The following is a 12,503-nucleotide window of genomic DNA, read 5'->3' as shown; positions in this document are numbered from 1 at the left end:
AATCATGCCTGTAAATTCATAAAGCCCTTTATGTCAAACCTTCCTCGTGAAATTTACTTGCATGATAAATGTGTTTTGATTTCTCTGTTATTTATATAAGAAAAGATAGACTAATTTCCTTAGGAAATGCAGAAATAGTCTTATTTAAGAATGCTCTAGGCCCTCTGTGTTTGGGGAACAAATTCTAAGTTTATAATAGTGACAGTTGCTAATCCATGTTCATTTTTCACTGGGAAGGTGGCTTAGGAGTTCTCCTATGGACATAGAGTAATTTCCCTATGACCACAGAGGCCAGGGTAAGCGCAGTACCCAGTCTTCCTGACCCCAGCCAGCACTTCACGTGCTGTTTGCCTGTGACATGTGTATTTATGTTCTGTCCCTTTTCATGTCTCTGTCTCTATCTTTCTGCCCTTGTTGAGAGGGCTGAACATAAGCTTTAAGAACATAATTTTTGGAAAGTAGTGTGCTATAGGCTACAGTTGGTTTTACATGGTCATTCCAGCAGGTTATCAAGCAGGGCAACATCTCTCTTAAGACTTCATTTTAGTGTGTCTTAAGTATTTCCAGATTCAGTTACTGTCATCCTTCTTTATGTCCATTATATTGTAGTCAGCTAGCTAGTGTCAGGAAAGATCACAAAACTGGTGTAAATGCAAATTCTCCCTAAAGGAATTCATTCACTCTGGTGATCACTCATCGTTTGTATGAGCACATTTTTATACCTCATCATTGGTTTGAAGTAAGATGTCATCACTCCATGGCACATGCACTAGAGACAGCTGAAAAGTACACTTTCTCTGCAGGGCCTGCAATGAAGGATTTGCAGAATCCTGCAGGGAATCAAGGAACTCTGCATTGCAGTTCATGGAGTTGTAGGATTGCTCTGCACTTTTCTGCTTTCTTCATTGAGAGCGGTCCCAAAGTGCATCCTTGACTGTCCTGCAGGTAACTTCTTTCCCACTGGAAAAGTTACTATAGACATACCAGTAGTTGAACTAAGATGCCCTGGCAGGCAGGGAGCTGGCCTTTCTGCTCCTTGTGTTCTGAAACTAAAGGTAGTTTTGCTGGGAAGCGCTGTTCTCTGAGCCTGGAAAGAACCAGGCCCCAATCCTAACGGGTACCAAAGCCCCTGTGTGCATGGCTTCAGGGCAGGCGCCTTGACTTACAATGTTTTGATATGCGCTGGCAAGCAACATATCTGTTTGGTCAGTCTCTCATTTTTTAATGGAAAGAAATACTTTACTGTGCATTCTTAATTTGTTGAAGTTGAAATGAATAACTATCACTTCTGACTAATGGAAGAATGGGTAAAAATATGTGTTATTTTGATTTTAGGATACTTTTTAAAAATTGCTACAAAGTTATTCATGTAAAGTACATTTTTATACTAACCCTTAAGTCTCATGTGTTTGCTGCTTAGTGGAAGAATTCCGAGAGCTGATGGTGTGATTCTCATTTACTTGTTTGTTTACTTACCCATATTTATTTATGTGTTCGGGGTGGTTCTCATGGGTCTAGCTATGCAGCCCAGGCTGGTCTCAAACTCCTGTCCTCCCACCTCAGCCTCATCGGTACTTAGGACTACACGTAGGCCCAGCTGCATGCATGGTACATATTTTTTAATGTAATGTTAAAGCTGAACACTATAGAAAAATCAACACGTCTCATGGGTGCAGTAAACCCTTTTTGACTTCTGTACATACATTTCCTTATATCCGTTTTCCCTGCCAAGACTCTGTCACTGTCATTTTGTTCTCCATAATGCTGCTAGAGGAATCCTGCTGGAACAGCTCTATGCGGGGCCTGTTCTGAGTGCCTGGTGCACAGCTCACTCCTGCAGGAAGGGGAACACGCAACTCTGAGGATCACTACACGAGAAGGGGAGCTGGGACCTAGTTTGTGTGCTTCTCTTCAACCTTCTTTCTGGCATAGCTCATTTTGGCTTCTGTTTTCTTCTCCATGCAAGTTGCTTCAGCGTTTGCCCCACACCTTCCCTCTGGCCATAGCTGCGTGGGGTGTAGCATCTGAGAGAAGTGTGCGTTTTCCACACTTTGTTCCTTCTCGTGTTTATGCCCCTCGCCTTCAGTCCCCCAGCCACACTCATCTGATGGGCGTGTGCTTTGAGACTGTGGCAGATCTTAATAGCTTACTCTAGATTCTAACAGACTTCCTGCAGTCTCAGCCCATTGGCAGCACTCCATTGGTGGGGTGAGTGAGTGAGTGAGCGAGTGAGCGAGCAGACTAATCATCTGTGGGGTGTGTTCACCCACTGATGTTATCTGCCTTTTAAAATAGGGTAGCTTTTGGGGGGCAGGGATCTTGATCGTGGCAGAGCGCTTGCCTGCTGTGTACAGACCTTGGGTTCTGCCTAAGTACAGTGGAGGTGAGACAGTGTTGTGTGTGAGGCAAGACAGGCAGAGTGGGCACCTGAAGTTATTGTTAGACCCTAGAGAACAAGACAGGCAGAGTGGGCACCTGAAGTTATTGTTAGACCCTAGAGAACAAGACAGGCAGAGTGGGCACCTGAAGTTATTGTTAGACCCTAGAGAACAAGACAGGCAGAGTGAGCACCTGAAGTTATTGTTAGACCCTAGAGAACAAGACAGGCAGAGTGGGCACCTGAAGTTATTGTTAGACCCTAGAGAACAAGACAGGCAGAGTGGGCACCTGAAGTTATTGTTAGACCCTAGAGAACAAGACAGGCAGAGTGGGCACCTGAAGTTATTGTTAGACCCTAGAGAACAAGCAGAGGATAAAGAGAATAAGAAATCCTCCCGACCCACCAGACTGGCACAAGGCTTTCCATGGGGCATGGCCTGAAGTGACAGACACTTTGTCCCTCCCAGGATATCCCACACTAGTCAGCGTCTTAAAGGCTCTGTTCAGGGTCGAGGGTTCCTGGACTGTTACCATTGAAGAAAACATGTCACAGATGGAGCCAGAAATCGGCAGAGGTGCAGCAACCATTTGACTAGAGCTTTACCATTTCACGTGGTTCATTTCTTACGGTGTCAGTAACAGTTAAAAAGCATCCACGCCCTTCCAGTGCGGAAATTGTCCAGAAATTACCATTTGCCTGTTAGTGAAGGAAATTATTTTCATTGTATAGGTTTTGTCTCTACTGCATTCAGCCAATCTGTTTACTTCATGTAGTGTGAAAATGTCCAAAGGAGACTCTAATTATACAGGTCTTAAAGGGAATTAACAGCCATTGGCTGCTTTAATATATATTACAGTGAATTCCATTTTATGGTAAAATATCCACTGAAATTTAGTAAACTCATTTTCAAATGTGTTTTTAGTGTTACTTATAAAAAAAAATAGATGTAGTAACTTTATACTTGTGTTTATAGAAAAACAAGAGCCCAGATTCCCTTCTCTTCATCAGAGTAGCTGATACAGAACTGTGCCTTTCTGAAAATGGCTTTCTTCATAGGATTACTAACTTACCCCGTGTTGTTAGTATTCATAGTATGTGTAGTACTCACTTTCAAGAGCCACCATGGACTACAAACTTCTTTTGGTTCTAAATGTCTTCTTGCATTGGCAAAGTGTTTTAGTTGTGCTTTTACTCTTTGATAAAATATAAACACTTTCTGATTTTTTGTTTGTTTGTTTTAGCAAAAACTATTTCATCATGATTTTAATCTTCAAGACCCCCTCTATCATATTTAGTAACATGGTTATTGATTTTGTTTTTTTCTCTGTAGTTTTCATGCAGATATTTTAGTAGATTAATATAACAATCTTTATACATTTTTGTCTTATTGATCTTAAGATAAAACATCTTCTTATTTACTTATATAGCATTAGAAATGAATCTAGATGATTTAAAATGCTATCCTAGGAACTAAAAGCTGTTATCTTGAAGAATGTGTAATGCCAGTCCTACAGAGCCATGTTACAGTGAGGTTACAGTGAGCACCAGAAACATATCCTTCAGTTTCACAGAGAGGAAGAGTATGAGTGGGTGTGTGTTTGTATGTTTATTATGTAGTTGATCTGGGTTGTTCTTTCAGGTATAGACTTCAGACGGTAAAATCCTTAGCGGGAGTAAGCCTGATGTTACGGTTACTGTGGGCCAGTTTGAGATGGGATGACATGGCAGCCAAGGCTCCTCCAGGAGGAGGGACTACACGGACAGGTAAGGGAGTTGGACTTTAAGTTTACAAGTTGTAGGCTAAGGATATAGCTTAGTTGTTAGCTCATGCACTAGCTAGCATGTGGACCCATGTTAGGTTCCTAGCACTGCATAACCTGGTTGTGGAGGTGCATGCTTGTAACCTTACCAGTGAGGAGCTGGAAGAGGGAGGATCAAAACTTTACGGTAATCCTTGCCTGTGAGTTCAAGGCCATCTTCTGTTGTTACATGAGGCCATGTAGCAAAACAGCTAGCCAGACCTGGCAGCATAGGCTCGAAATGCCAGCTCCTTAGGAGGGAGAGGCAAGAGCATCTAATCAGTGACCTGCTTGGGCTCCTCAGCTCAAGGCCAGCTAGGGCAACTCTCTCAAACAAAACATGTACAAGGCTCTGGGCTTGACCCCTAGCACAGCACAAAAATCAAATCAGATCGGATGCCATTCATTGAATTTATTAAATGCTTGTTTTCCAAGGGTTATAAAGTCAGTGTTATGGAGCAAGGGTCACATTCAAGGTGAATCCGCACACATGGACCCATCTAAATGTTCAAATGTTAGTTGTTATTCCAGGGTGTAAGTCACTTAACTGGAGATTCCTGGGCCCTCAGGCCCTGCTTTGACTGGGTGCTACCTCTGGGAGTTAACTCGGACCTTAAATCATTTTTTTACCTGCTACTCATGCTGAGGTGGAACGATTGCCACAAGTTTGATGCCAGCCTGGGCTTATGTATCAAGTTCTAGACCGACTTGGGCCATAGAGGGAGGAACTCTATGATGTCAGAAGGAAAGGTGTGATCCGCCTACACAGCACAGTGAGGACCCTGCTGCAGAAACAGCAGCACCGCATTCTCTCCGGGGAAGAAAGGCAGTTGTTGTAAGCAAGCAGTGATGCTGGGCTCATTAATAAACCGGGAGTTCTGAAAGGACATTTCAGATTCTCATCTATGAAGAAATACCAAGTACTACATGTTCTAAGTTTCCTCCTGTTTCAGATGGTTATTAACAGTGTGTAAACCGTGTTCCCATAGAAACATCTGAAACTGAAATCACAACCACAGAGATAATTAAGAGGCGTGATGTGGGTCCTTACGGCATTCGTTCTGAGTACTGTATCAGGAAGATCATTTGCCCCATTGGAGTTCCAGAAGCACCAAAGGGTAAGGAATAGAAAACCATGTCCTGACTGGCCTGTTGGCCATGTGCTCTGTTGGTTGGGATTTGCTAGTAGTTGTCTCCTAACTGCTTACCTTACACCACAAGCTACTCCTGTGTTAAGCATAAAGACTAACTGCCAAGACAGGAGATTGCTGTGAGCTCCAGGCTGCCCTGGCCTACAGAGTGAGACACTTTCAAAAAACAAACTGGGGCCTAGAAAGATGACTCAGCAGTTAAGAGCGCTTACTGTTCTTGCAGAGGACCAAGGTTCAGTTCCCAGCACCTACATGTTGGCTCACAACTCCAGATTAGGGACCTCCAAGGCCCTTGTCTGAAGTCCATGGACTCCTGCATGTAAGTACATATAAACTCATGCAGGCTCACACACATGCACATAACTAAGACTAAACCCTGTCTCGGGAAAAAATATATATATATACATACATACATACACACACACACACACATATATATATATAAAGAACAAAACAAAAAAAAAACTAATGCCAACTGCTTTAGATGGCCATAATATGAGAAACATGCACATGCGTAAATAAAAAGTATTAATTTTCCTACCATAACATCTTCACTCCAAAGCAATGATTATTTCAATATTGATTAACAAGGTTTTAAGAAAGCTGAGTGTATTTCAGCCAATTCTTTTGTACTGGCAAGTAGAGCTATTTATAGCTTCAGTGTAGTAGATTTCCATCCTATTTCTACCCTACAAAACCTTACTCAAGTTGTCAGCTAACCACCTATTTTTCTTAACACAGTAGGGTCATTTAATTAATTTCCTTTCACAACTTTGTTTTGTTTGGTTTTTTGGTTTTTTGAGACAGGGTTTCTCTGTATAACAGTCATGGCTGTCCTGGAATTCACTCTGTAGACCAGCCTGGCCTCGAACATACTGAGATCCACCTGCCTCTGACTCCAAGTGCTGGGACTAAAGGCATGCACCACTACCACCTGGCCCTACTTTTTTTTCAAGGTGCACATCAAAACCTGTGATTAATTCTGTAAGCAACATGACCAAGGAACTCAGACCTAACCTGGGGTGTAGGGACATGCCTGTTTTTCCACAGGCAGAATTCATGAATGCATGAAGCTTCCTTGTTTTCATTTTCCATCCTTGGCAACTCTCATTCACCTCTCTAAACATCATTGCTCTATAAAAATCATCTTAATTATGATCTTCATGTTAATTGCCCAGTAAGGAGGGGGCTTTTCCCATGAAACAGCCACACTATACTAGTGGGACGCTTTCCCATAGTAATCACACTGTGCCAGATACAGTAGGAACTTGATAGCCCCAAGTAAGAGAAGGCACAGCAGAATCGAGGGACACTCTAGACACAGTTCCCCTGGGAATTTGACTCTCCCAGGTACATGCATCATAGCTGTGCTGTCTGGTGAGCTGTACTCCCTAAACTCCAGTGCTAACTGCAGTTCCTCCAACATGGCCACTGCCACTGTCTTATAATGCTCTATGAGGCTGGGCTCTACTCCCCCTCTGCTCCTTGGGATATGACTATTGCTCTGGGCCCTGGTCAAGGCTCAGTGCTCATTCCTCTTTACTGTACAGTTTTTTAAGTCTTAATGGGAGGTTTTTATATGTTCTTCAGCCTTTTGGATCCCCCCATCCTTTTTTTTGGTTTTTCGAGACGAGTTCCTCTGTGTAGCTTTGTAGACCAGGCTGGCCTTGAACTCATAGAGATCTGCCTGCTGAGTGCTGGGATTAAAGACATGTGCCACCATTGCCCAGCTGGATCCCCCTTTTATACTGGGTAAATATAACCTGTCTCCTCAGTGCTGTGGAGGGGAAATGGGTTTTATCAGCTCAGCTGTGATGGACTCCAGGCTTGCTTTAGTCTTTCAAACACGGAGAGGTAAGATAGTGTGGCATGAGTTCCATGGTGAGTTCTAGGCCCCCATTACATAGGAGGGCAATGGTCGTAAGGGAGGGGGGGAGCAAACACAGTATGGCCGCAGAAGGCCTTTGGCTCGTGGTTATTGGCCTTGCTTCCTACTGCGCCAATCAAAGATAGTGGTCGTCCTGAACCACAGCTGCTGTGGGCGCTTGCTGAGGTGTCCTCTTCACCCGGACTCCCGTTCCTCTTTGTCGTTGTTTCAGGATCTCACCCGGCCTAGGAGAAGCAGTCCCGAGGGATCCAGGAATTTGGCGTACTCTCTCTCCCCTCCCTAGTGTCACAGCTCTCAGCTTTCCTCCTAGAAACGCTAGATCTTTGAAGGAAATCGTATTGGTTCTGGAGTCTCAGCACTAAATTGCTCTTAGTCACATGTGAAGAAGGGATGAGGAGTATAGTCCTAGGCAGAGAGAAAGGGGTGTAAAGGCCCACGAGCCCTTTATCAAGGTTCATAAGGCATATCCTGTGAGCCTTGACGACTGTCTGCTTTACAAAGGCAGTTTAGTTGGAAGACAGCAGCATGCAACTCTGACATTGTTATTTGTTTTCCCACTGGTTCTTTTTTTAAAATGATGTGCATTGGTGTTTTGCCTGCGTGTACGTCTCTATGAAGATTTCAGATCCCCTAGAACTGGAGTTACAGATGTTGTGAACTGTTGTCGTGTGGGTCCTAGGAATTGAACCTGGGTCCTCCGGGAGATCAGCCAGTGCTCTTAACCACTGAGCCATCTCTCCAGCCCCCAGACATTGTTTGTTTGTTTGTTTGTTTGTTTTTATTATTTATGTGTTCAGGTGTTTTGCCTACAGGTATACCTGTGTACCCTGTGTGCTGAGTGTCTTGGAAATGTGTAAAGGTCATTGGATCCCCTTAGACTGGGGTTAAACACAGCTGCCATGTGGATATTGGGGATTGAACACAGGTCCTTTGGAAGAGCAACCAGTGGGTTTAACCACTGAGCCATCTCCTCTGCCGCAGGCACTGGGGTTCACAATTGCGATATAGTCTACCTGATTTATGTGGTCTCAAGGGTTTGCAGTATCTGTCCCTTTAAAAGGAAATGTTTGGCTGGTGGTGGTATCCTGGGCTATGTGGCAGACCCTGTCTCAAATTAAAAATGTAGTTTGCCACCCCACTATGTTTAAAGAGATGAGATGTCAGAACTCCATTCAGATAGGATTGCTGAAACACTCTGATTTCTTTCACCAAGAAACACCCACACCTCAGCGGAAAGGTCTTCGATCAAGCGCACTGCGGCCAAAGAGACCCGAAACGCCCAAGCAGACGGGCCCTGTTATTATTGAAACCTGGGTGGCAGAAGAGGAGTTGGAACTCTGGGAGATCAGGGCTTTTGCTGAGAGGTAATCGGGTGACATCTGGTCATATTAAGGATTTTAGCACTTCACAGTTAGGGAATTGTCACATTAGTAGTTGCTGTGGTCTATTTGAGTTCATTGTTTTCTACCTTTCTACCTGGATAGTTAAGTCCTGTTTCTAAATTTTAGTGTGCTAATATTTTACATTTGCTATTTTTAAAATATCTTAAACATTCATTTAAAATAGAAATAGTCCATTCTTCTCTATGATGCCAAAGTCAACCAAATTTCATTTATTAAACGATTTCTGATGAGTTGCTTCTTTCCCTACAGAGTGGAGAAGGAGAAGGCTCAAGCAGTGGAGCAGCAGGCCAAGGTCAGTGGACAGCAGCGGGATCCCGCCACGAGGGCCCTCCCAGGGAGGGGGCGGCAAATGTGATACAGTAACCTGGGTCTGCAGGGTGTCTGTTCCTCCTCTGAGTGTTATTGTTACTCTAATGTAGCCTGTAAACAAGTAAACTTCGCTAAGGCTCTGAGCTCATAGTAATCGGTGCTCACTAAGTTGTTGGTTGTTTTCTGGCATCTGATGTGGTGATCAGTATGTGTATCTGCTGAGAAGCCAAGAAAGACCCTTGCTTCTACTGAATGTGCAAACTTAGAGGATAGAGATGGAAGAGTGTGTACTGTCATCATAGCTACACATTTATGTTCAGTTTATGTGTATCAGTGTTTTGTCTGTGTATATGTCTACACCCACATGCCTGCCTTCTGATAGTCGGAAGAGGGCATCAGGTCCCCTGGAGCTGGAGTTGCGGGTGACTCTGAGCCACTATACAGGTGCTGGGAACAAACCTTGGTCCCTGGAACAGCAGCCAGTGCTCATTAAAGAGCATCTCTCCAGCCCCAGCTGCACGTGTTTTTAAAATGCTTTTCAGGCTTCAAGCCATTCTTTTTTCATATTTTATAAAGCACGTTTTTTCAAAATCTTACATGTCTTTCTCATTTAAAATTTGAGGAAATAGCATGTTTGGTTTATGTGCTCAATTCTGCCATGGAAACTTATAGACATCACAGGCATCTGTTGTTGCTATAGCAACTGGCTAGTTGTTCTGCTCTTTACTTTTTTGTTTTGTTTTGTTTTTCGAGACAGGGTTTCTCTATGTAGCCTTGGGACTAGGCTGACCTCAAACTCAGAGATTCACTTGCCTCTGCTTCCTAAGTGCAGACACAGCTTTACAATTAACATAGTGTCTGTGTGTTTACTTGGGGTTGAGGGAGCTGGGGACCCAGACTTTCATCAACATAGCACTTCAAGTTTTTAATGCATTTTATCCCGGTAAAATGCTCTTAATTACTTAATTGTGTGTCTTTTTTTTTTTTCTTTTTTCTTTTTTTTTTTTTTTTGCTGTTTTCCTTCTAACCATGTGGTCAGGTGACATCTCTGAGTTTGCACAGCTTCTCTTGTGAAAAATGAACGTTGGTATGAAATACTTCAACTTCTCATCAAGCATGTGGTCTGTCTGCGAAAACAATTCAAACAGAGTGACTATGACTACAGAGCAGAAGTGAAGCCTGGGAATTGGGCTCAATAGGAGTTCTGAGACTCTCGCCGTAGCTGAGGCTGTCCCTGACCTCACTGTGTGGCTCAAGCTGGCCTCAAACTCATTGTAGTCCTCCTGCCTCCGTCTCGCATGAGCTGCAGGTATAGGCAGGGTCACCATGTCCAGCTCTTGTTTGTGGTTTTGAGACACAGTGTTCCTCTGTATCTCAGGCATCCTCAAATTCAAGGCAACCTTCCTCCCTTACCATTTGAGTGGACTTTCGTGAGCTTAATCTCAGCTCCATCATGTGTCCTTGGGCTAGTTGTACAGCTGCTCTGAGCCTCAATTTCCTCATGCTTAGTGTCCCAATGCCAGCTTTCTGATTTGATGAGAAGTATTGCTAAATGAAGTATTCCCCGTACAGTCTGTCCTACCTAATGTTTCATTCATGGAAGCCTGTGCTGTTGTTCATTAGACAACCGTTGCTTAACTGTGGATAAACTCTGCCAGTCTTTAAGTAAAAAGTTACATGTTACATACAACATTTTGACCTTTAAATTTTTTATTTATGAACAATTTATAATGATGTAGAGACTTGGGACTTGAGACCTCATGAAGGATTCCGAATAAATTTAGACAGGCATGCCTTTCTTTTTGGTAGTTTACCATAGTGGAATCCTGCAAATGAGGTTTGTCGTGTAGAACTGGAGTTTACGTTTCCTCTCCTTGACTCTCAGAAGCGTTTGGAGCAGCAGAAGCCTGCAGTCATTGCAGCGTCTACCACGTCGCCAACAAACAGCACAAGCAGCACCGTCTCTCCAGCCCAGAAGGTGATGGTGGCTCCCTTAGGTGGCTCAGTCACCCCTGGAACGAAGATGGTGCTAGCCACCAAGGTTGGATCCCCTGCCACTGTCACATTCCAGCAAAACAAGAACTTCCACCAAACCTTTGCCACGTGGGTGAAGCAAGGCCAGTCCAATTCAGGTAGAGCCGGGATGGATGAAGCATTGCCTTCATTGCAGGGGAGAGGGGGACATTTCTAACATTCATTTCTTTTTTTTTTTTTTTTTTTTTTTTTGGTTTTTCGAGACAGGGTTTCTCTGTGGCTTTGGAGGTTGTCCTGGAACTCGCTTGGTAGTCCAGGCTGGTCTCGAACTCACAGAGATCCGCCTGCCTCTGCCTCCCGAGTGCTGGGATTAAAGGCGTGCGCCACCAACGCCCGGCCCCTCTAACATTCATTTCTTGAGGTGTTGTTGTGCTCCTGCCGCTGCCGGCGCAGGCCGACTGTGACAGGCGTTTGTCGTAGTTGCTCTTTGTGGGTCCTCTGTAGTTCTCCCCTCAGTACCTACAAGTGCACTTGGAGCAGACAGGACTGATTTCATGAGATACAGAACGAGTCGCATTTCCTGCATCGGTGCCCTTCTAGAAGTCACTGCGCTGCTGGTTATCTAAGATCTAAAGCTTATTAAATGTCTTATACCCCATTAGCCACCAGCACAGCTGCCACCTCTGCTACAACCATTGCCAGCACAGGTCAGACGTTCCAAATTACAGGCAATCCCGTCACTGTGGCAGGAAAAGTAATTACCAAACTGCCACTTCCTGCAAACAGCAAGATTGTCGCTGTAAATGTGCCAGCAACACAAGGAGGTAAGGGAACCTCACAGAGTTTGAGTTCACCTTCGCCAGATCATGCTGTCGCCATCACTCCATTTCCTCTCACTGGTTTCAGTCGTCAGGTCTCACATTCTGTGTAGCCCACTCTGCAACCCACCACACGTAGTTTTTCCTCAGACACCAAGCAATACCTGATGTCTTTCCTTGAAGGGTAGTGGTTCATGTCTTCTTCATCTCTCTTTAAGGTGTGGTCCAGGTACAGCAGAAAGTCCTGGGTATCATTCCATCGACGACAGGTCCAAGTCAGCAAACCTTTACTTCATTCCAGCCCAGGACCGCAACAGTCACAATTAGGCCCAATACCTCAGCCTCTGCAGGAACCACTACCACATCACAGGTAAGTGTTGCTCAAGAATTTTTCTGTTGAGAAATGTTGAAGTGCTATTTTGGAAAAATACTGTTTTTCTCCCTTGAGACGGAGTTTCTCTGTATAGCCTTGGCTGTCCTACTTGCTTTGAAGATGAGACTGGCCTGAAACTCAGAGACACCCACCACGCACCACACACACACACACACACACACACACACACACACACACACACACACACCATCTCTGCATCCCTTAGTGCTGGGATTAAAGGTGTGTGCCACTACCGCTCAGCAATTTTTTTTTATATTGGTAATGACATATTAATTTTGGCATTTGGTTAATTGCATATTGATATTGTTATAAGTAATAATTATTTGCCAGTGTTTTCTAGAGAAAATTGTTTGTGGCTTGAACAGCACTGGTACGTGTTGTACTTCC

General features: G+C 44.1%; 1 protein-coding gene across 13 annotated transcripts in view; it reads left to right on the top strand.

Annotated features, from left to right (window-relative positions):
- Positions 1–12,503, top strand: part of Bptf (bromodomain PHD finger transcription factor) — a 105,854-nt gene that overhangs the window by 66,748 nt on the left and 26,603 nt on the right. For 8 of the 13 annotated variants that reach the window (XM_040749974.1, XM_040749976.1, XM_040749973.1 and 5 more), the window contains 7 exons: positions 4,020–4,144; positions 5,169–5,297; positions 8,432–8,582; positions 8,871–8,913; positions 10,816–11,062; positions 11,567–11,728; positions 11,941–12,092. In XM_040749974.1, coding sequence (XP_040605908.1) covers positions 4,020–4,144; positions 5,169–5,297; positions 8,432–8,582; positions 8,871–8,913; positions 10,816–11,062; positions 11,567–11,728; positions 11,941–12,092 — 1,009 coding nt within the window. The remainder of the gene's footprint in view (positions 1–4,019; positions 4,145–5,168; positions 5,298–8,431; positions 8,583–8,870; positions 8,914–10,815; positions 11,063–11,566; positions 11,729–11,940; positions 12,093–12,503) is intronic. The other 5 variants (XM_005069998.4, XM_040749978.1, XM_013113289.3 and 2 more) reach the window with 1 other exon arrangement.

This window comes from Mesocricetus auratus, unplaced genomic scaffold, assembly GCF_017639785.1.
Source record: "Mesocricetus auratus isolate SY011 unplaced genomic scaffold, BCM_Maur_2.0 Super-Scaffold_100007, whole genome shotgun sequence".
NCBI classification, from domain to species: domain Eukaryota; kingdom Metazoa; phylum Chordata; class Mammalia; order Rodentia; family Cricetidae; genus Mesocricetus; species Mesocricetus auratus.
Note: the sequence above shows the minus strand (reverse complement) of the source record. Positions and strands in the feature narration are given on the sequence as shown.